Source organism: Danio rerio, chromosome 4, assembly GCF_052040795.2.
Source record: "Danio rerio strain M-AB ecotype USA chromosome 4, GRCz13ab, whole genome shotgun sequence".
Classification (NCBI taxonomy): Eukaryota; Metazoa; Chordata; class Actinopteri; order Cypriniformes; family Danionidae; genus Danio; species Danio rerio.
In genome coordinates this window covers 80,124,526-80,146,620 of record NC_141024.2, presented here as the reverse complement: position 1 = coordinate 80,146,620, position 22,095 = coordinate 80,124,526, and the positions used below count along the sequence as shown (strand labels likewise).

General features: G+C 35.9%; 1 protein-coding gene across 2 annotated transcripts; it reads left to right on the top strand.

Moving 5' to 3' along the window:
* Nucleotides 1-726: 726 nt before the first annotated feature.
* On the top strand, nucleotides 727-20,677 carry LOC137491087 (uncharacterized). 2 transcript variants are annotated; one of them, XM_087248770.2, is made up of 3 exons: nucleotides 727-777; nucleotides 1,397-1,544; nucleotides 15,135-20,677. In XM_087248770.2, exons 2-3 carry the CDS (start codon nucleotides 1,460-1,462, stop codon nucleotides 16,421-16,423), a joined length of 1,374 nt encoding a protein of 457 aa, XP_087104896.1. In that variant the 5' UTR covers nucleotides 727-777; nucleotides 1,397-1,459; the 3' UTR covers nucleotides 16,424-20,677. The 2 variants fall into 2 exon arrangements, with proteins under 2 accessions (XP_087104896.1, XP_087104897.1); XM_087248771.2 differs by having other exon boundaries at nucleotides 1,364-1,544.
* The last annotated feature ends 1,418 nt before the right edge of the window (nucleotides 20,678-22,095 follow it).

Here is a 22,095-nt window from a genome sequence, read left to right as displayed (position 1 = left end):
GTTCCAAGAACATTTTGTGTGCAAGAAAATGTTGAAAAAAGCAGCCAGGTCCAAAATGAGAACAGCTGAACCATGTCTGTTTTTGCCTCCGTATTCTCTTCATTTGCATTCAGCAGAAGAGGCTCAAACAGGTTTGGTTCAAGTAAAGGACGAGTAAATGACATAATTGTGATTTTTATGTGAACTATCCCTTTAATGCTTCTGTAAGTAAAGGTAAATTAAATATTATTACTGAAGATATTGCTAAAGAATGGCAGGAAACGTGGAACACAGATAACAAGAGACGACAATTCATGTGGAAAAAAGGAAACTCTATATAGATGATGTTGTAGAAATAGAAAAGAAGAGGTTATAATTATAAGGATGAGATTTGGACTCAGATATTATTTATTCATTTTCTTGTCAGCTTAGTTCCTTTATTATTCTGGGATCGTCACAGCGAAATGAACCGCCAACTTATCCAGCAAGTTTTTACACAGCGGATGCCCTTCCAGCCGTAACCCATCTCTGGGAAAACTCAGATATTAATAGGAAGTAATGTGTTGCAGACATACAAGTCATCATAAGTGGATTAAAAAAGTTAAGAAAATGTTTAGATTTAAGGTTTGTGTGAGAGAAAGCAGATATAGTGTAAAGTAAAAACCATGGGAGAAATATATCAATAAGTCATGACTGCAAAAGTAAGTGGCAAGAAAGCTAAACAAGAAAAGACTTTTATTTTGGCGTGTGACGTCATCAGGCGGCGCCGCTTCAGCGCTGTGATTCAACTGGAGAAAGGTTTGTTTTAAAATGTTTACACAGATATAAATCGATTTAAAGTTAAAGTTCGAAGGTTTTAGTTTGTTATACGATGCTAAATTATGTTCCTGCTGTTGGAAATATTTTAATCCTTTATTCAACGTAGTATTATTTTATTCTCAGTAACCGAGGGCTATTGTTTGAATAAAGTAACAGAAAAGTGTGTAATAAGTGTTCTAAAGAAACGTTTTGTTTATTACTCTCATATAAATAAACCGTTGAAGCAAGTGTTGAAGAGAAGTTATTTTGTTTCTGTTCATTGTTTTATCTATTTTAAACAATAGAGGTAAAGTTGGTTTTATATTCATTCGTTCATTTAGAAGTCTCTATATTGTTTACCATGTTACTTTGAATATTCAAGTGGAATTAGCATGCCAGTATGACTTGAAAACAACATTAACACTGTTTATTTGACTGTGAACAATGCTGTACTTTGATAGTCATTGGCTGCTTATATTATTTCACTATTTAGATTTTGCAAATAATACTTTTCTGAAATTATATTATTAAGGGGGAAGTCTGAATGTGTAAATATAAAACCAACTTTACCTCTATTTTTAAACAGGGCATTTTTTATTGTTTTATTCGTTTTAAACAGGATAAATTGTCCAAACAGAGAAAAACTCCTGCTGAAGCGACTGATCTCCACACTGTTATAAAGATGGCGTTTATTAAAGAGGAGAGTGAAGATGTGAAGATCGAAGAGACATTCTCAGTCAAACAGGAAGATCTGCAGGAACAAACAGGTTAGTTTTCATTCTCAAAGACCAACTCAGTCATATAGAGGTAAAGTTGGTTTTACACATTCGTTCATTTAGGAGTCTCTATATTGTTTATAGCATGAAAGTATAACTTGAAATCACAGCATTTGACTGTGAACAATGTTGTACTTTGATAGCCATTGACTGCTAATTTGATTTCACTATTTAGAGTTTGCAAAAATAATTTTATGAAATTATATTATTAAGGGGAAAGTCTGAATGTGCGAATATAAAGCCAACTTTACCTCTATAATTAAATCCATCTTGCAGCCCTGAGTGTGCTACCTAGTTCTCCTAAATGCACATAAGCACTCATTGATAAACAGGAATGAGTTTCATTCGTTACTTGTTCTCATGTTTTTTGTCATTATTTTATGTATTATTAGTCTCCCATTTTCTCAACCTTCTTAAGGTTATTGCTTTCCTTGTTCTTCTACTGGTAGTAAAGCGTCCTTGAGCACTGGCAATATATAAAATAAATAAATAAAAACAATAAATTTAAAAAGTTTAACTGAGATGAGGGCGAGGCAGTGGCGCAGTAGGTAGTGCTGTCGCCTCACAGCAAGAAGGTCGCTGTTTCGAACCTCAGCTCAGCTGGCGTTTCTGTGTGGAGTTTGCATGTTCTCCCTGCCTTCGCGCGGGTTTCCTCCGGGTGCTCCGTTTTCCCCCACAGTCCAAAGACATGTGGTACAGGTGAACTGGGTAGGCTAAATTGTCCGTAGTGTGTGTGTGTGAATGTGTGTGTGGATGTTTCCCAGAGATAGGTTGCGGCTGGAAGGGCATCCGGAATATTAAAGGGACTAAGCTGACAAGAAAATGAATGACTATAACTGAGCTGTCGATATTTGACCTACAGTATAGTAGTATATCATAGAAGATATCTGCTATTACAGTGATAGTGTTGGTATAGTACTTTCCATTGGTATATGTCACGTTGATCACAATTCCCTTTTTTCATCAACTTCTTTATGCGGTTAAACTGTTAGAATTACATCATTATTATAATACCAAATTACCAGGGCTAATAAAAATTTTAGGCCTTAAAAAGTCTTACATTTACTAAAGTATTGTGTTGTAGGTCTTTATTTTTATTTTTAAAAGTTTAAAGCCTACATTTTCCTCTATTCATGTTTTGCTACTCAGCCTGTCCAAAATCACCAACAATCCATCTCAATAAAACTTAAAATGACCTTTTTAAATAAAAAGTTTAAACTCTATTTATCATAATAGTTTAATTATTTTTTCTCACAATAACTTTTGTTTAAATAAGCTCCATGTATTTCCTGCTGAGGATATCGACTTGCATAGATTTATTTTATTATAGTTTTTAAAACTTTTCAAAATATTTGTAAATTTTTTAAAATAATTTTTTAAAGGTTATTTTGAAAAACAATTACAAAACAATACAACTAGAGCTTTTGTTAAGAAATATCGAAAATATTGTTTTTTTTTTTCATTATTCATTTATTATTGTATTATTAAATAAAAATATATATACTTTGAAAGGGCAAATTAAAATCTTTTCCATCTGGGCCATTTGAAAAATTTCTTTATGTCAGAAAGCTTGGATGCGCCCAATATTAAATATGCTGAATGAAATGGACACTAAAATAATTAACTGTTATAAAACATTGTACAGTATTCTAAACTATATGATGTTGTTGAGGGACGACATGAAGCAAAGCTAACAATTTATAGTGGAACAATAACATTTAGCATTGCACTGACTACAACTGGCCAACAAACTAGTCTAAAATGACTTTTGCTGTTTAAGAAATGGATTACAGCATGCTGATGATTTGCAAACATTTGAGTGTAAAGTTTGTCAGTATTGACCATATTCTTCACGTACCAGCAGGTGCCGCCATTGGACGGTATTAGGCATGGGACAATGACAGTTTTCAAGGTATACCGCGGTTTAAAAAAAGTTTTAAAACCATTATTTCTGCTGTACCATCCATACGTTTTTTTACATTTTGTTTGAAGATTTTCAGGACAACAGTGTCTCCAGCAGAAAATATATCCAAAGATGCTGTTTTAAATAGTAAAAAAAATTAATTTGAATTATTTAGCCTGACATGTTTACTGCTCCAAAATACTTTCAAAGTTTCTCAAGTGAAAATATGTTGTGTTCAAAGGGGAAAAAAAAGTTTAGGTTTTTTAACCAGACATTTAAAAAGAATATATTTATAAATGGTAATCACAGTACTGAGAAATCATGATATTTTTAGTCAAGTTTATCACACCGTCAGAATCTTATACTGGTCTGTGACGGACTGAGCCAGCACATATAGTAAGGGGCATACAAAAAGTAGATTTCCAAAATAATTATTTTTAATAAAGTCAAAAAATTTCTCAAAAACTCAAAAAATAAATAAATGAAACAATTAAATCAATTGAAAAATCAATAAACTAAACAAAGAAAACAAAACTGAGTTCAAACCAAACTAATCATGAATAAACCAAAAACAGAACTCCTTGAAATGACAAGACTGACCACATTTATACCAGAGGGACTAGTCCACAGTAAACAAGAAGGGGGAGACAAAAACAGACAACAACAATAAACTAAGTCAAATATCTAAATACAAATCTAAATATTAGTTAAATAAATTCTAAATGAAGCAAAACTAAATATAAATCTGAACAAACACTGCAAATCATTAATGAACTTAAACTAAAGATCAGCTCTCCCTCCAAGCCATTAAGCCAATGGTATCGATTGGTGGAACCAATAAATGCCACTTTGCGGCACGTCTGCCCTTTAGTTTGTTGGACTACATCCAGAAACTCCGTTCCTCGTCGACACTGCAGCACGGTAACTTAAACTCAAAACAAAACTAAATTAAAAAAACATACACCACACTGGCCATCACATGGTCCATGCTTAATGCTGCTTGATGTTGCAAAGTCAATCATTCATTCATTTTCTTGCCGGCTTAGTCCCTTTATTAATCGGGGGTCGCCACAGCGGAATGAACTGCCAACTTATCCAGCAAGTTTTTATGCAGCGGATGCCCTTCCAGCCGCAACCCATGCCTGGGAAACATCCACACACTCAATCATACACACACTCATACACTACGGACAATTTAGCCTACCCAATTCACCTGTACCGCATGTTTTTGGACTGTGGGGGAAACCGGAGCACCCGAAGGAAACCCATGGGAAGGCAGGGAGAACATGCAAACCTTCTTGTGGTGAGGCTACAGCACTATCTACTGTGCCTCTGCTTCGCCCCTGTTGCAAAGTCATATTTTCTAATTTAATTATTTTTCTTTGTATGTATAGTCATGAACACATTTGTTTGTGGAGAAAGTAGCCGTTTATTAGTCCTAGTCATTTCTCCAGTAGGCAACTGAAGCTTTAAAACAATAGCATATGAGATCAGGGCCCCATTTCAGAAAGGAGGTTGAGTGAAAACTCAGAGCATTTTAACCCTGAAATGAGAGAAACTCTGGTATTTGCGTTTCAAAATGGCAAGTTTGTGAAATTCGAGAAAGCAAGGTAAGTCAAGCCTGTTTCTGAAAGAGAGGTAACTTGGTAACATACTCTGTGAACCTAACCTGGTCAGCAGGTTTTATTCTCTTAACTCTGTTTTGAGTTTCTGTCGGTCTCCTTTTCTTTTTTTTAAAAATGAAGCAGTATTTCTCACTTAGCCTTACATATTTAGCCACCTATTTTATGTGCATATTGGATAGGCTATGAGCGTAAAAAAAAAACAGTTGATGGAAACATCATGATGCACATAACTTTTGAAATATAGGCATGAAAAAACATGCGCTAAATCTTCACCACATGTTCATTGTGTGCTGACATTGTCCTCTGAGGTGAAAGTCATTTATTAAACACAGAAAAGATTCATGTAGTTTTTCCTACCGCAGTAAATTCTGTTTTTACTGTTGAGATTTGGCGCCAGTTAATCAAGAAGTGACGATTTTGTTCTTTTTGATTCATTAAATAGAAACGCTGATTCATTCATTCATTTTCTTTTTGGCTTAGTCCCTTTATTAATTGGGGGTCGTCACAGCGGAATGGACTGTGTACGTTTTGTTCATTTGTTTTCCATTTTTAAACGGAATAAAGGAAAGGAAAAAAATGGCCATTTTTCTTTTGCTTACGAGAAAACGAAAAAACAAGATTTTGGCTGGATTTTCGTTTTTTGGTTTAAGGTAGGAAAACGGATAAACGACTTTAAAATTACTTTTACACATGTAGGCGGTGCTGAAACGCCCACTTTCCTCTAATTGGTCACCCAAATCTGAGCTTGTGACGTCGCCCCATCAAAATAAAAGCCTTACACGCAGGCTTTTATTTATTATTATTTAATTATATATAAACTAAGTTTACATATTCTATTATTTGAACCACACACAGTTAGCAGGCTTACATTCATTGCGTATGTATAAATTAAATAAAAACGTAAATTAGCAGTATTCTTAGACATTTGTCAATAAAATAAGGTCGTAGTTTACTGCCAAGCTTCTTGCTGCTGTGCACCTGATGCAGAGCAAAGATAGCCATTTCCGAGCAGCACCTGGTTTGTATGATTGTTTCAGAGCAAGGGCTTTATAATAATAATAATAATAACAATAATAATAATAATGATTATTATTATTATCACTTACTAGTGTTTTTATTGTTTAGTTTTTCTTTTTAATAGTTGTTAGCAGAACCAGAATAAGAACACATTAGGCCCTGCTATAAAAACAAAGGGTACCATTTGTTTTTATTTTATCTCTTTATATTTTAATTATATATTGAAATTATTTATTTGATAATTAATACTATTTTATTGCAAAGCCAAAGTAGGCTTGTCTTATTATTTTTTGTAATTTGCTGTAATTGTTATTGTAGGCTACATGGCATGCTTTGCGAAATATTTTAAATAACATTTACTCGTAACCTTACTTATTCGAGAGCCGAACCTTAAAAAGTTTAAGTGCAATAAGCCTGTACAATAAAGTGAGCCGCAATGCATATTTCTAGCACATTCTTTCACTCAACAATTATTGTTGAAATAATAAAATAAATTTCAAATTAACTAATTAAACACATTATAGTTGATAAAAAATAGTGCCTAGTAGGGATGTAACGGTATCAGAATTTCACGGTTCGGTAATACCTCGGTATGAATATCACGGTACGGTATTTATTGAATCATTTACAGGAAAAAAAAAACTTTTGAAAATACTCCAAAAAAGTGCCAAAAGTGTCAATGACATACAAATTAGCCATCTATCTGTAAGCTTTGAAACACTAACTTCAATTTTAATAACAAAAAATTATTAAACCATGTAAAAAAATAAAGTTTCAATTTAGTATTGTTGAAAACTCATCACATTCAACATTTAATCACTCACTCACTTACATAGAGATGGGTTTAAAGGAAAATTATCATATAATTATAATCTGGTAAAAGCTGGTATCTCTGGGTATTTACAATGTCCCCTGCAACAGAAAAAAAAGCTCTCATTTGGGACTGAGGTTTCTGGGACAAGAGAGATATGACTTGGCCCAGGTTGACAGCAATGGGGTAACGTTGTGCATTGTCTTTCCCCCACTTGAGAAGACAAACCATGAGTGAGATAGAGGTCTCTTTGCGGTACAAGTCAATGTCTGCATCAATCTGAACAGTGTGCTGTGTTTCTGCAGTCCCCATGACTGTTATTAGTCGTATTCCCCAACTTGCAGGCACGTGCACACATAGGGCTCAACCTGTGCAGTGCACATGCCCTTTTTAGTCTTGGATAGAAAATGCCCTTCCAAAACAATCAAAAGTGCCCCCGCGACGCGACACAACCTCCGTCCAGTCCAGCCCTTCAGTAGGCGCGCGACAACACCTCTCTTGACTATGCGCGCTCAACCCCCCTCGGCGCTTTACAATACGCGCGCCACAACACAGCTGATCAGCACGCGCGCGACAGCACCGCTATTCAGCACGCGCGCGGCGACAACACCCGCTTTAGGTTCGATCATTTCCATCTTTTTTTCATCTCCGCTGCTAGCAGCACACTCCATTTCCGCATTACTGGATCTGTAGCAACAACAGACCGCAAAGGATTATGGCCACGCCTGGGCTGATGGGAAATGTAGTTTTAGCTACGTCCCGTTCGCTTCATTCGCCTGAGCAAATTTTCTCAGAAGACCTATAGTTTTACCGAGTCATGCGACTTCGGTAATATCGAAAAAATGTAATATTGCGGTATGACGGTATTTACAATACCGTTACATCCCTAGTGCCTAGTAGTTCCGATAAACAGATGAGCTCGCTGCATGTGCGTTGCGCTAATAATTTGACATTGCTCTTCTTGAGAAAGTGCTACAGCGGGCCCTGCTTATTTCACATATAAGGTTGGTGATAAGTAATTTTTTTATTTATTTTTTTGCACATTATTTTGACAATAAATAAGGCACCCAGTATTTCTGATGCACAGTCTCTTTTATGGCTACACTAATGAATTAGAGGACACAATCTCAAACAAAACTTGATGCTTGTTTACATTATCTAAAGTCATTTCTCACAGGTTGTAAAGCTTATATATTTTCGTTTTAATATGCAAATAATTTTCTTTAATTTGTAATAGGCCTATTGTCCCTCATTGCATAAAATAATCAGCCTTTGTATTTAATATTTGTAAATTGTTCATCCAGTTTGACGCAAGCTAAACAACATTTTGGCCTGTTTTGCTTATTAAATGAGTGATTTTTCACGGAGAAACAAATCATCCATTCACACAGTTTTGTATAGGACCTGTGTGAACAAAAATATACACTTCATCGTAGCCTATAGGAAAATGTATCTGTTTAGAAACAATTTTGTTTGGTATAATTAAAAATATTAAAAATACAATAAAAATAAAAAGGAAGAATAACATTTGAAGTGCTTCAAAATAATATTCACAATACGCTGCATGCAGCGCCAATACACAAACTGTTTTTTAGTTTAATAAAATAATAATATGAAATTAAAATGAAATATTCATAGTTCCATAACTGTATTATAACTGTATTTATCTAAATGACAAATCATCCGTTGCGCTGGTCAGTTTCACTTTTAATCAAGAGTGTGCCAGAACAGCCTTTACAGACTCTTCTAAAAATGAGAATATTTACAGATTACCTCGGAATAAGAACTCGGTCTGTGAAGGATGCAGAACACAGAAACTCGTTGAGAATGGAGATGCATGTTAGATGTTTTATATCCCTTTAGATATTGTAAATAAGCAACAAGTTTTTATTGAGATTGTGTCATGTCTTTTCTTTGACATGCTCCGAAAAGGCGCTTCTATTTAGCCTGTAGCTTAAATAATAGTTTAGATTTTATAACATATAATGTTCCATTACTTTAAATGTATAATGTTTTTAATATTTATGGATTATATAAAATATATAGTTTATATAAATGCGCTCTGATCATTCAAGGATCATAATGCGTTGCATATTCTTCTTATTCTTCATTAGGCTTGATCCGTAAATTGTGTATTTTATAAACTGATCGTTTATAAGGACTAAGCTATTAATAACTGTAATTCCTCGCATGGAAAAGTCTTGATGAAAGAAATAAAGAGAACTTAATTCGGCATAGGCATATAGTGTGCTTATTTCTGCGCGCTTTACCGAATTACCTTTTTTATTATTTTATGCAGTAAATGCATCTGGCAGCACCGAAAAGAACAAATGCCAAGTTATTAGCGCAGCGCACAGACAGCTAGCTCGTCTGTTAGTCTGAACCAGGGCTTTTCAAACTATTTATTGCACATCCACCGATCCTATTGTATTTTATTTAGGATAAACCACTTATTTAAAATATTCCGCAGCCTGTATATATATATATATATATGTATATATGTGTGTGTGTGTGTGTATTTGTGTATATATATATATATATATATATATATATATATATATATATATATATATATATATATAAATAATGCCACAATAATAACAGCAACAAATAACAAAAAAATAAGACAGACCTACTTTGGTGTTGCATTAAAATCTTAAAGAGCGTTTTCACGGGTTGCCTGCATACTCTCCAATACACCACTGAATTATAATATCATAATATTTAATTATTTAATAATTATATTTAAGATAACCACCTGACCTCCATTTAATAAATACTTATTTGCCATATTCTGTAAATTTGAAGTTTAAAGTTTAAGTTAAATCATTTAAGTAAATAACTAAGTAAATAATAATATTAATAATGATAATATTATAATAATAATAAAAATAATAATAATAAATTATTATTTTATACAGAGTATTATTTAGGCCTACAATAGCCCTGAAACAATCATGTAAACCAGTTGCTGCTCGGAAATGGCTATCTTTGCTCAGCATCAGGTGCACAGCAGCAAGAAGCTTGGCAGTGAACTATGACCTTATTTTAATGGCAAACATCTAAGGGTGCTTTCACACCTACACTTTTGTTTCGGAAGGTGTCTCGTTTGCCCAGTTAGCGCGGTTCGATTGGCATATGTGAATAGGGCAATCGCGCTCTGTTCCGCGCCAAAGTAATTGCTCCGAGATCGCTTGAATGAGGTGGTCTCGGCTTGATTGAAACGAACCCTGGAGCGGTTCGATTGCAGTGAGAAAGCGATCCGATCCGAGTGCGATTATATCACAGTGTTTTATGGATATGTAATAGGCTTACGGATATATGAAGAGAGAATTATGAGTAAGGCGGGAAGTTTCGCGAGTCTCCGGATGCCCGCAAACGAGTGAAGATCTCCCGGTAATCTCGCGTCTCTCTCCCAGTCCTCAAATAGGCATCGTCGCGCACCCTTCTCACCCCTCCCCACCGTGTCTCTCCTCAGACACATCACGCGCGCACCCTGTCAATCACCACCAAACCACCACCTCTCCTGACAGCTTAGCGCAAAATAAACCCTGACACTCTGACCAATGTGAGGAGAGTTTACTCGCACGTGACATGTTTTAGCTCTTTTGGTCCGATTAGAAACTTTGCAGTGTGAAAGCGAACCGCTCCAAGAGCAAAGAGCAACAATGTAACATTTGTAATCTCTGTTTCGGAACAACTGAATCGATTCACAGGTGTGAAAGCACCCTAAGAATACTGCTAATTTATGTTTTTATTTAGTTTATACATACGCAATGAATGTAAGCCTGCCAACTGTGTGTGGTTCAAATGATAGAATATGTAAACTTAGTTTATATATAGGCTAATTAATAATAAATAAAAGCCTGCGTGTAAGGCTTTTATTTTGAGGGCGAACATAAAAATGGGCGTTTCAGCACCGTCTACATGTGTAAAATTAATTTTAAAGTCGTTTATCCGTTTTCCTACCCTAAACCAAAAAAATGAAAATCCAGCCATAATTTCGTTTTTTCGTTTTCTCGTGAGCAAAAGAAAATGGGAAAACGGCCGTTTTCTCCATTTCCTTTATTCCGTTTGAAAATGGAAAACAAATGAACAAAACGTACACGGACCATACACTGACCGTTTTTGTTTTCTGGTGATTTTATTTTTTGCTATTCAAAATAAAAAATCTAATCATTTTTGAATTTTGTTTTTTCGTTTTTCACCACGAAAAAGAAAAATGAGCCGTTTTTTCATTTTCGTTTTAAAAACGCCAGAAGGTTATGAGTAGGCCCACATAAAATCTGTGTGCACAGAAATCCGCAGAATTTTAGCCCATCATTGAGTCTATTTATTTACTTGTATAAATGTGTGTACATTTATTTATTTTTTCAGTTTTTTAAATTAATTTCAGTAATATTATTAACTAATATGAAAATGTTTATTTAATTTATCTACAATACAGTGTGTAAAGTAATATTTTCTGTCTTTTAGTAGAGATATTATAGAAGAGACTTGCTTTGTTTACCAAACAAGTGGATCTAGATAGATTTGCTTTGTAAAAAGCTTTTAATTAAGATACTCCCAAAATAAAACCACATAAATGCGCAGTTTTTATTTATTTATTTATTTTTTATACTAAATTCTCAGAAGAAATAGCAAAAAAGGTCAAGATTCTGTTTGGCCCTAGTTATGAGGTAAAATCTGAAAGAAAAGAGAAACCGGTGTGTAAATTAGAAATAATCACTTCATGGACTCAAGCAGTCAGGCAGGAACTAAAAGATAAACTTACGTAAAGTACGCCAGCACCTTTACTGAACAAATTCCAGTTTGTGCATTAAAAAAGGTTGGCTATAAGAGATTCTATGATGATGAAAATGTGTGTGAATGCACAAACCAGCAGGCTGAGCACGTCTAAAATGTTGTTTTGGTCATTCTAAAACACCTGGGGCCTGTTTCAGAAAGGAGGTTAAGTGAAAACTCAGAGTATTTTAACCCTGAAATGAGAGAAACTCTGGGTTTTCCGTTTCAAAATGGCAGGTTTGTTAAACTCGAGCAAGCAGGGTAAGTCAAGCCTGTTTCTGAAAGAGAGGTAACTTTAACTCAGAGTCAGTTACTGTGGTAACTTACTCTGTGAACCTAACCTGGTCAGAAACAGGTTTTATCCTCTAAACTCAGAGTTTCTGTTGGTCTCCTCCCCTTTTTTTAAAAACGAAGCGGTAATTCTAATTCTCTAAAACACTTTTATTGAACAAATTACTGTATGTACATTAAAAAAGGTCATCATTTGATGATGAAAATGTGTGTGAATGGACAAACCAGCAGGGTGAGCACACTGTAACACGTCTTAAATGTTGTTTTAGTCATTTTAAAATGCCTTAACTGATTCAGTATTAGTATATATTATTAATTACCTCCAAGCATCTGAAGCGTGTCAAGAGTCTCTGCGTCTCATGGCTTCAAACGCCCCCACGTGTTCACTGTATGTCAGCATTGTCTTCTGAGGCGCAAGTACTTTTATTAAATAAAGAAATAAGTGACGCAGCTTCTTTTACCACAGTAAATTCTGTTTTAACTGTTGACATTTGGGATTTTGTTCTCTTTGACTCGTTGGATGGAAACGCTGCTTTATTAGCATTTTTTTTTACAATATTCCAGTTTGCACATAAATTTGTGTAATATATTTGGATGAAAACATAGACATTGCCTACCTTTTAGTCACACACAGAACAATAAATAATTATCTTAAATTCACTGACCTTCGACATGTACTATATATATATGTACTATATCAACCTCTTTCACTTGATCAGTAAAAAGGCAGACACAAGTGCACTGTTAAATCTATTAAAACTGATAAACGTGTATAAAAGTTTAGAAAAAAATTATAAACATCACACATTACATTACTTATTTTACTATACTTAAATATTTAAATATTTTAAATGTAAAATTTCGCATTTACCTGAGCAGGTGTTTTCCCAGGCTAACTGTCTCTGTTTCACTGATGGTTGCTTCTTTTTAAATAAATATGCTCATATTTGCTATAACTTTGCATGAGTACATCAAATTCAGCTGGAGAAAGAAATGGTGATCTCTTTTTTTTTAAATGTTGCCTTGGTCACTCGTAATATCTGCGCTCCATTAATAATGCCTTTTTATAGTCACGGTGTGCGCGCTTAACTCTGAGTTGGTCTACTCAAAGTTGATTGACCTAACTCAGATCAGCTGTTCTGAAACCGAAAACTCTAGAGTTTTTAATCTCTCGGTAAATCAACTCAGAGTTCTAGTTTAAACTCCGAGTTGTTTGAACCTCCTTACTGAAACAGGCCCCTGAACCATTTCAGTATTCATGTCATTATATTATTAATGATCTCCAGAGCGTCTTGAGTGTGTCAAGAGTGTCTGTTCTCTGCATCTCATGGCTTCAAACGCCACCACATGTTCATTGTCCTCTGAGGGGAAAGTCATTTATTAAATAAGCAAAAGATTCATGTAACTATTTCTACCGTAATAAATTCTGTTTTTACTGTTGATACTTGGAACCAGTTAATCAGGAAGTGACGATTTTGTTCTCTTTGATTCATTGGATGGAAACGCTGATTTATTTGTGTATTTTTCATACAATATTCCAGTTTTGCAAATAAATTTAGTTCTCATTTTTGGATGGAAACACAGCTATTACCAACATTTCAGTCTCACAAAGAACAGTACGTCACGTATGCGAATGGCTTGGCCTTTAATGAATAATTAGCTTAAAATTACAGACCTTCGACAGGGACATGTACTGTATCTATGAAAGCCCGCTCACATTCTTCGGTCCATGGAATCGGATTCTTTATGGCTTTAAAGAGAGGTTATCAGTATCAGGTAGACTGGAAAGGTTATGGTCCACAGGAAAGATGTTGGATTCCGGCTCTGGATATTCTGGACCGCTCTCTCATTGATCAGTTTCATTAGTTCCATAGTGAGTCTTAAGGGAATGCCAGGGGCCGTTCTTGAGAGAGGGGGTACTGTCACCGTACCTCACACTTTTGCTCTCTTCTCCTGTTCTGGGTTACAGATTATCTCATGTCATCTGCTTTTATTTGCAGTCACAGAAGCTCTCGTTTCCCTTTTTTCCTGTTTATACCACATCATTCCCTTCATGTTTGTCAGTATGTTATTGATAATTTGTGTGCATATTATTTTGTTACTCACCCTGTATTTGTGTCCAGGACCGCTAGTGAGTGAGTGTCTGGTTGTTTTTTCCCATGAAACTTTATCAGCGCTCACCCGACCGGGTGTTTACTTTGATTTTTGCTTTTTCCGGTTCTCACTCCTTAATAAACCCTTGTTGTTTTTCTGCATTTGATTCAGTTTTTTTTTTTTTTTTTTTTTTTACTTGTGACACAAGAATTTTTTTTCTCATTTGTGTTTACATGTCTTTAGATTTTGGCATGATGTCTAGCTTTTGAGGCTCTTTTGGTCTACTTCAGACAGGTCCTATTTAGGTAATTTCTTGATTGAGAACGTGTGGTAGTAATCAGGTCTGGGTGTGGCTAGAGAACTTGAACCCGGTGTGATAAATAAAGTTATGTTTAATGGGGAAAAACATTTTCACACAAGTCTGTGTAGTTCAGTGTTTTGTCTTCCTTTTAAGAATAAAATTCTTCATTTAAAAACTGCACAATGCATTTAGTTATGTTATCTTTGTCTAATATTTACATTTGTTTGATGATCTGGAACAGTTAAGTGTTAGTATTCTGCATTGCATTCGTTACATGCAGATTACTAAACCAGAGAACATTTGTCATCTAAAGGTGCAGGTTTAAGGCTTTATGCAGATGTTATGCAGATATGTCTCATGTCTGTGGGGCAAATATTCTCAGAGATTCAGCTGCTTTTTTTTCTGACAGGTTTACCAGTCAGGCACAGAATGAAAAAGCATTCATTATCTGCTTTACAAGTTTTTCAAAAACATGTTTTGTGTCATTACGAATATATACAAATAGAAACTGGCCATTTACAGCTTTCAAATTTATGTCTCATCAATATGACCAAAATGCTCTGGGATTAATCATATAAGTATCCGCTTAAATGTGTTTGTGTGTAATGGACACTAGGAGGTTAATATGACATGATCAATCTAAATATGATCTGCTGTTTTTACATTTAATGTGCATCAAAATAAAGTTTTCACTTCCTTTTTACTAAGAGTTTTAATGATTTACTAAAAGCTGAACTTTTTTTTATTATTTCAGATCTAGTTAAAGAGTATGAGAGGAGTAAAGAGGAGGAACATCATGTCAAAATTGAAGACAAAACTCATTTAGAGACTGATGATATTTTAAAAATGAGAGACAAGCGTTGTTTTACCTGCAATCAGTGTGGGAAGAGTTTGGCAAACAAAAGCAAACTAAAGATCCACATGAGGATCCACAATAGGGTGAAACTATTCACATGCACCCAGTGTGGGAAGAGTTTCAGCAACTCAGCAAACCTTAATCAACACATGAGGATTCACACTGGAGAGAAACCATTCACATGTACTCAGTGTGGGAAGAGTTTCAGCCAATCATCAAACCTTAACCTACACATGAGGATCCACACTGGAGAGAAACCATTCACATGCAGTCAGTGTGGGAAGAGTTTCAGCCAATCATCATCCCTTAATCTACACATGAGGATCCACACTGGAGAGAAACCATTCACATGTACTCAGTGTGGGAAGAGTTTCAGCCAATCATCAATCCTTAATATACACATGAGGAACCACACTGGAGAGAAACCATTCACATGCCTTCAGTGTGGGAAGAGTTTTAGCCAATCAACATACCTTAATCAACACATGAGGATCCACACTGGGGAGAACCTATTCACATGCACCCAGTGTGGGAAGAGTTTCAGCAACTCAGCAAACCTTAATCTACACATGAGGATTCACACTGGAGAGAAACCATTCACATGTACTCAGTGTGGGAAGAGTTTCAGCCAATCATCAAACCTTAATATACACATGAGGATTCACACTGGAGAGAAACCATTCACATGCAGTCAGTGTGGGAAGAGTTTCAGCCAATCACCATACCTTAATCATCACATGAGGATCCACACTGGAGAGAAACCATTCACATGCAGTCAGTGTGGGAAGAGTTTCAGCAAATCATCAAACCTTAATATACACATGAGGATCCACACTGGAGAGAAACCATTCACATGTACTCAGTGTGGTACGAGTTTCAGCCAATCATCAAACCTTAATATACACATGAGGAACCACACTGGAGAGAAACCATTCACATGCCTTCAGTGTGGGAAGAGCTTTAGCCGATCAACATCCCTTAATCGACACATGATGATCCACACTGGAGAGAAAGAGTTTATGTGCTTGAAGTGTGAGAATACTTTTATTACAGCTGCAGAATTGAAACGCCACCAGAGGGTTCACACTGGAGAAAAACCGTACAAGTGTTCACAGTGCAGTAAGAGGTTTGCTCGCTCAGGAACCCTGAAAACACATGAGAGGATTCACACTGGAGAGAAACTGTAGACATGATCAGTGTGTACAAAGTTTCACTTAATCAGGGCAGCTTAAGAATCACATGGGATGGTTTTTGGTAAGGCGCCGACACATGTAGCAGCATAGAAAGAGCGCTTCCATACACACTGGTATTAATCCTCCTTTTTACATCATATATAATAACCTAAACCATATTTAAATGACATGGAGGAGGGACAAAAACAAAAAGGCTAGGACAAAACAACCAGTTAATCCTGAAAAAAATGAGAAATCAACAGATGAAAAATCCAAGACGGACGGGATAGCTGATAGCCTGTCACCTATCATTGCAGCAATATTTACAGACATCAAAGTTTTCCAGAAGAATATTAAATCTGATTTAACCGCCTTCCAAGATTCTCTCGCAAAAGATGTGAAAATGGAATTAAGTAACTGTAAACAAGAAGTCAATCAACAACTGGATGACCTTATCACGGACCTAAATGCAACGACAGAAAAGGTCAACGAAGTGGAGAAGCGAGTTGGAGAATTTTGGAGGAGAACATTGCTGAGATGAAAGAAATGCTCAATCAATCCATTCAAATACAAGAAAATTTAAAAGAGAAACTGTGAGATCTAGAAACACGCTCCCGTAGAAATAATAATAAAATTTTTGGAATCCCGGAAGGAAGCATTCTGAATGAAAAGGGAATTAAGTTCTAAACACCACCGCCGGCAAAACTTAAAATCTTTTTGGTAAATGGGCCGATCATGTACAATTCAATGACGGAGGCATCAAGAGATCTGAAAGAAAAAGGACTGATAAACAGCGAATAAGGAACTATTATAGGAATCCCTGGGAAAGAGAAACAAAGACCTTGGCAAAAGGTTGGAGTGACATGGAAGAAAAGTAAGGAAAAACATCAAGCGAAGATCCGGGAAAAACTATGTGAATTTCAAAGGGACAACACTAGCTTTGTTTGAAAGGGTAAAACCTGACAGATCCTAACAAAAAACTCTAAGAGACTGGTAAATCTTCTTGACTTGATTCACCGATAATGGACCAAGGTTATAATAGTTTTGGATTTTTCATTAGTTTTAGTTTCTATTTCGTTTTGACTTTTTATTTTAATTTTTTTTATAATGTATTTATGAATTTTTAAGCAATACAGATACAACAACAAACAAGTGAACAGAACCTGGGGAGAAAGAAAAAAAAAGGGGGGGGGGGGGGGGGAGGGGTTGGGGGGCATTAATTAAAGTAGCGATATTGCATCCTTGTTAAATCAATCCTCTGATGATTATGGAGGTTATGTTTAAACCCATATGTAACAAAAATGGATCCCACCTCTCATGAAATAAAACATCTTTGCCATGTAGGACACAAGTTAAGTAGTCCAGTGGTACATATTCAAGTATTACCCTGTGCCATAAAGACTTTGTAGGAGTTTTGTCCGTTATCCAGTTCAGGAGAATACATTTTCTTGCACAAAATGTCAGGAACTTGCAAAGTGTTTTTTTATGCTTGTCCATATTAATCTCGTCGAATATCCCAAGCAGCATATGCTTGGGGTCACAACCAATATTAAAAGATAAAATTCCACTAATTTCTTGTTCAATCATGGCCCAGAACTTTTGAATTTCCCTGCAAAGCCAGAAACAATGAACCAGGTCTCCTTCCTCGGTTTTACATTTCAGACACATTGGTGACAACTCCTCTTTAAACTTGTGCCTCCGTGAGGGAGAGATGTGAGCTCGATGTAGAATTTTCAGTTGCATTGCTTTTACTCTGTTACATACACTTAGGGACATTGCATTTTTCCAAGCTTCCTTCCATTGATCATCTGTGATTTGTGTATCAAGGGTCCTTTCCCAAGTCTCTTTCAAGAAGCCCGTATTTAAAGAGCCACAATCCTTCAGGACTTTGTAGAAACAGCTTGTGGAATTGTCCCTGTATGAAAAAAGTTGTCAACTGAAATGTCCTGATTTTCAGACAGTCATTTTCGAGTACTGTAGTGTCTTTTTTCACAAAGTCTCTTAGTTGCAAGTAGCGGTAAAAATCTTGTCGCGGAATATTATATTTATTGGTCAGTTGGTCAAAAGACATTAAAATATTTCCATCAAACAAGTCATGTAATGTGGTGAGACCTTTTTGTGACCAGACTTTAAATTGTGGGTCTTCAGTTCCTGGCAGAAAGTCAAAATTATCACAGATGGGGTAAAGGTTGAGGTGAGTAGAGATCTCCCTTCAAAACGTTTTATAGATTGCCATGCTTTGATAGTACAAACCGTGATGGGATTATTGCAGGCAATTTTCACTGATTTAAGCTTTTTTTTAAAAAAAGCAAATTTCTGAGAGGATTTTACAGAGTGAACTTTCAATGTCAAACCAAACTGCACTGGGTCCTTTATGTATACAGTCAGAAATAAAGTGCAAATGTACGCTTAATTGGTATTTTCGAATGTCTGGAAGGTCAAGACCACCTGCCAAGGATGAAAGCATTAAAGTTGAAATTTTTATACATGCTCTTTTGTTTGCCCAGATAAAAGAATTAAACCAGCCATTCAGTTTCCTAATGATTTTGTGTGTAAAATTGATCGGAATCATTTGAATAGGGTAGAGTATTCGCGGTAGAATATTCATCTTCAGAAGGGAGATCCGACCCATCCAAGAAATAGGGAGAATATTCCATCCTCTAGGTCCATTCGAATGCGTTCAAAAAGTGGATTAAAATTGGCTTTATAAATTTGTTCATAGGAGGGGGTGACATTGATGCCCAAATATGTTAAACCTTCTGGGGCCCACCTAAATGGAAATGATGGTAGTGTTTGGGGTATTTGTTGTAAACTTCCTATAGGCATTGCCACTGATTTATGGTAGTTAATTTTATAACCAGAAAAATCTGCAAACCTGTCAATCGTGTCTAAGAGATTTGGGGTAGAGGTTTCAGGATTTACCATGAATATAAGAATGTCGTCGGCATATAGAGCAATCTTTTGTGGTTTGTTTGCTACCATAAAACCATTAATTTTATTATTTTCCCGTACTGCTTCTGCTAATGGCTCTATTATTAAGGCAAACAGAAGGGGTGAGAGAGGGCAACCTTGCCTTGTTCCTTTCTCAATTTTGAACATAGAGGATCTACAGCCATTAGTAAGTACAGCACTAAAAGGCTAATTATACAAAGACCAAATCTATGTAACGTATGGAATAAAAAGGGTCATTCGATGCGATCAAACGCCTTTTCCGCATCTAATGAGATCACAAGACCTACTGATTGTTGTTTAGCAAATTGAATCACATTCAAAAGACGTCGCATGTTATTTACCGAGTTACGGCCTACAATAAAGCCGGTTTGGTCATCCTTTACTAATATAGGAAGAAAGCCTTTAAGGCGGGTGGCCAAAATTTTTGAAAGGATCTTCAGATCTACATTTAGCAGTGATATGGGGTGATATGACGAACAGTACTTTGGTTGTTTTCCTTTTTTCAAAATTAAGGATATATTTGCCTCTCTCAGTGACTGTGGTAGGCGGCCTTTTCAGAAAGAGTCATTAAACATATTTAATAATGGATCCACTTATAAGTCTTTGAATTCCTTATAGAATTCACAACTAAGTCCATCTGGACTAGGTGCTTTCCCAGATTGTAAACTCTTTATTGCTGCTAGAACCTCATTTTTAGATATAGGGGCATTAAGGGGTAATAACTGATCTTCAGATAACGTGGGGAGATTAAGTGTCGAGAAGAAAAGCTCTGTGGTTTGTGTTGTGTCCCCATTTAGTTCTGATTTGTAGAAATTCTCAAAATAATCTTTAAATGTATTATTAATGAATATGCTGTCCATAGAGTGTTTACCGTTACTGTCTATAATAGATTGTATAGATTGAGAGTCGGATTTTTTCTTTGTTAGGTGTGCTAAATATTTCCTAGCTTTATCCCCATGTTCATACATTTTCTGCTTAGCAAAGTGAATTTTCACTTCTGCCTGTTTTGTTAAAAGAGAGTCTAACGCAGACCTTAGCGCCGTAATTTCCTTTAGTTTAACAGGGCTTGGTTTATTAATGTATGTTCTCTCAGCATCCCTAAGCTTAGACTCTAAAATCTCTTTTTGTTCCGCTTGTTTACGCCTTTTACTATGTGTGTACTCTATTATAATGCCTCTAGAAAATGCTTTGGTTGTTTCCCATAATAAGGATGAATCTTCAGTTGAGACCGAATTGATGGACATAAAAGTGTTGAATTCCTCTGTAAAATATGTAATAAAGTTATGATCAGCTAATATAAATGGATGAAATCTCCAACCACTGGCTTTATTATTTTGATTTCCAAAGGAAAATTCAGTGAAAACTGCCGCGTGGTCAGATATTATTATATCTCCGATTTTGCAAGATGTTATGTGCTCCAACATATTTTGGGAGAGAATAGATAGTCTATTCTCGTGTGACAACTATTAACTTTTGAAAAATAAGTGTACTCTCTCTCTGCAGGGTGGCAAGCCCTCCAAATATCTTCATAATCAAAGTCTTCACACAGGGCCTTAAGTGTTTTAGCCTGTACTGATAGTAACGGTTTCCCTGCTGGGAATTTATCAATAATAGGACATAAATGGCAGTTAATGTCACCCCCAGTGAATAATGTTTTAACTCCCCAGTCTGCTAATTTAAAAAGGCTTCAGTAAGAAAATTATTTGGGTGACCAGGAGGCCAATAAATATTCATGAAGGCAATTTCTTGAGAGGGTGCTCGCTGCAGAGCCATTTGAGGAGAGCTGAGCTCCAGCGAGGGGGAGCATGAGCTGTCGCTCCTCCTCCTGTAAGCTGTTTTAATGCGTACACCAACCCCACCCCTAACTCTACCCCCAGTGACATCACTCGTAGAAGAAGTGCAAAAAAGGTGGAGCTCAAGCTTAAGCTCCCCCTCGCTGGAGCTCAGCTCTCCTCAAATGGCTCTGCAGCAAGCACCACTTGAATTTCTTCCCCATGTAAAAGCCCTTTTAGAAGTACATAGCGCCCTCTAGTGTCTTTAATAACTTCCACCAATTGAAGTGGCACACCTTTTCTAATTAAAATAACTACACCCCTACTCCTTGAAGTAAAAGAGGAAATATGGGCTTGGGCATAACACCCCTGCGAAAGCTTAGTATGTTCTTGGTCATTTAAGTGGGTCTCTTGAAGTAATGCAATGTCCACCCCCTCCTTTTTTAGATAAGTCAGGACCTTTCGTTTCTTAATAGGTGTGTGAATTCCATTAACATTCCAAGTACAGACCTTCAGATTTACCATTTTAAGTATATATTAAACATAATGTGACCCCCATTTATATAGATAAGGTTGCATGAATATCGTACGAAAAGGGAAAAAAGAACGAAAATGAAAAAAAAAATGGGGAGACAAAAAAGGGATTCATCCAAGTATACAACAAACACAAAACTGGAACAATAGAACAGTCATTAAACATCAAAATATTTCACACCAGCTCTTGTTATGAGAGTAACTGTGAATTAGAGGCCCCTTAACGACAAAAGGAACTACTAAGAAAACTCCTACTTAAATATTAAGCGGTAGTGCCGCTATAAACATCAGCATGGTTTTAATAAACCAAACAGTACGCCTTATTGGCCAATATTTCTCAAATACCCAGATAAATTCACAATGTCTGCCTTCACGTTAATGTGTGAGTGTCTGTGGTATGAGTTGGGCGATTATCACGCAAGTGGTCTC

Bases quoted from the DNA above. Each gene is read 5' to 3' on its own strand.
- LOC137491087 (XM_087248770.2), top strand. From the start codon at position 1,460: ATGGCGTTTATTAAAGAGGAGAGTGAAGATGTGAAGATCGAAGAGACA. The intron at 1,545-15,134 runs GTTAGTTTTCAT...TTATTATTTCAG, and splicing joins AGATCTGCAGGAACAAACAG to ATCTAGTTAAAGAGTATGAG.